Source organism: Salvelinus fontinalis, chromosome 11, assembly GCF_029448725.1.
Source record: "Salvelinus fontinalis isolate EN_2023a chromosome 11, ASM2944872v1, whole genome shotgun sequence".
NCBI lineage: Eukaryota > Metazoa > Chordata > Actinopteri > Salmoniformes > Salmonidae > Salvelinus > Salvelinus fontinalis.
The window spans coordinates 25,274,270-25,276,769 of NC_074675.1; the positions used below are offsets into that span (position 1 = coordinate 25,274,270).

At 46.1% G+C, this 2,500-nt stretch overlaps 1 protein-coding gene across 2 annotated transcripts in view; it reads left to right on the forward strand.

The window, feature by feature from the left end:
• LOC129865365 (receptor-type tyrosine-protein phosphatase zeta-like) overlaps nt 1-2,500 on the forward strand; it is a 46,527-nt gene that overhangs the window by 25,126 nt on the left and 18,901 nt on the right. For both annotated transcript variants that reach the window (XM_055938103.1, XM_055938104.1), the window contains exons 3-5: nt 815-994; nt 2,044-2,195; nt 2,424-2,500. The exon at nt 2,424-2,500 is cut by the window's right edge and continues 19 nt beyond it. In XM_055938103.1, the coding sequence (XP_055794078.1) occupies nt 815-994; nt 2,044-2,195; nt 2,424-2,500 (409 nt within the window). The remainder of the gene's footprint in view (nt 1-814; nt 995-2,043; nt 2,196-2,423) is intronic.

Consider the following 2,500-nt stretch of genomic DNA (forward strand, 5'->3'; position numbering starts at 1 on the left):
GCTGTATGGATGTACTTACTGTAAGCGTTGTAATGTATATGATGTACTGTATGTACAGATGTAGGATCTTAATTTGAGACAGTTTGCCACAGCAGGAAAATGTATGGTTTTGTACACCAGCTTCAAACCGCTGAAAGGACAATATTTTTGCTTATGGAAAATATATTTCTCAGCGTTTTAGATGGTACAATGATTCTTTGCACTGTGCTAGCTTATGTTGTCACATAAACTATTCGAGTTTTAGCAACCAGGAAAATGGCAGAGCGGTTTCTGCATAGTTCAACTTTAAACCTCAAATACACAACAAGTAAAAAAAATTCTCCCACACAACGGTGATCAAATTAAGTTACTAAATCTGTATGCTACCTGCCCAGTCATTTGTGACCAACTGCCAGGCCATCTGCTCTGTGGACTCCTCATCGGCTGGACTAGAGGGGGATGCAGTAGAGCGGATTCTGTATGTGCCGTGTGTCAACGCAGTTGGGGTTAAAGTTCACTTGAGAATTATGAGGATGGGTCATTGCGGGACTTGTCATCACAATGAATATTGAGGGATTATTTAAATGGCACATTTTGATGTTTTGCAGCAGGAAACAAATAGTAAACGTGTTTATACGCAACTGTAGCTGACCTCTGTAAAGTGTTTCCTTTAAAGCCGTTCTCCCTGCAGGGTTGTGTGGGAGTTTGCTCAGCTACACTACCTGCTGCCTGCACTGTGAAGTCAATTCCAAATTACAGTTTGCCATCTCATTCCCATCTTCGGTACTACTGATCCGTTGTAAAGATTCTTCCTCTCTATGTCTTCCCTTCTCAGGCCAGTTGAACCAGAAGGTCTGGGGTAAGAGGTACCCGGCGTGCAACAATGCCCGTCAGTCACCCATCGACGTCGACGAGACGTTCACCCAGGTCCGGGTGGAGTACCAGGGCCTGCAGCTGGAGGGCTGGGAGAAGAACACCCCAGAGACCACCACCATCAACAACGACGGCAACACAGGTACTGTACGACATGAGCCGTTAAACACCCAACCCGTGGTAGTACAGTTCGGGTTGGCGTTATAGTGCGAGGAGGGTAATATCACGGGTCGTGTTCAGCGGGCACAAAACGTCACATGGTTATTAAGGAGTAAGAACAGATTGTTTCAGTGTCATATGAATCTTCACATACAGAGATAGTTATGGAAATATAACTCAATATGAGTGATGGGTTTATTGAGAGAGAGACAGAGACAGATCGATGGGGAGAGCAAGAGACAGCGAGGGAGAGAGAGAGGGGTGAGAATAATAGGTCTGTCTTCCAGAGGAAATGAAATGACTCTTGGGTATCATCTCTCCCAATATGTCTCCCTGTGGCTGTGTTATGAAAATGCTGCCTGTTGGGTAGCATTCATCTCTCTGTTCCAATACGCCGACAGAAAAGCAATTCACCAATAAAACAATCTCTTTGAAGCATCTATTATGATTCTATTGTGTGGGGATGAGGATCAGGGAGACGGAGGAGGGATGTTGTGTGTCGGTGTGTAAGATGTGTTTTCATATGGAAAAGGCTATTACGGCTTCAAAAGGCATTATGGTTTTATTTTCATTGTAACATTTAAATGTCCTGAACATGTTCTGTATTTGTAACTCGAAATTAGACTGTGGCATGTACAATCGGCAAGTAAACATTTTTTTAAACATTTACATCATTTAGCAGACGCTCTTATCCAGAGCGACTTACAAATTGGAAATTTCATACATATTCATCCTGGTCCCCCCGTGGGAATTGAACCCACAACCCTGGCGTTGCAAGCGCCATGCTCTACCAACTGAGCCACACGGGACCGTACCATTGTGTACCAAGTACCATTGTGTATGCTGCCATAGAGCCGGTAATTAAAAGAATGTGTTTTCCAAGTGTATCGCTGGTGGGTAGGAAGCCTCGGAAACCCAGGCTTCTCACGTAGTCGAGTGAACTAGACAGGCTTTGGAAGGCTGCCCACGCAAAGACTAGTGGGTGGGTAATGTGGTTGTGTGTGTGTGTGTGTGTGTGTGTGTGTGTTCCAGTGGTGCTAGGCCTGGACGGGGAGTACTATGTGAGTGGCGGTGGTCTGAGCACCAGGTTCAGGTTGGGGAGGATGACGTTCCACTGGGGCCGCTGCAACGCCTCCTCAGACGGATCAGAACACAGCCTCAACGGACTCAAGTTCCCCCTGGAGGTGGCACATCGATCAATCAATGAATCAATCATAGCAAATAACACGCCACATCATGCCACACCACACCCCTGCAGTGCACAGTATGACTACGCGTCACCTTACGCCGACATTACAAAGCCCCACCATGAATAACAATCTCTACTCCACCTCTCTCTGTCTCTCTTTGCCTTTCTTTCTCTCTCTCTCTCTTTCTCACTCTCTCTCTCTCTCTCTCTTTCTCTGATCCAGATGCAGATCTTGTGTTATGAGTCAGGCCTGTACCAGTCTATAGACGATGCGGTGAGGGATGGAGGGAGGATCGCAGC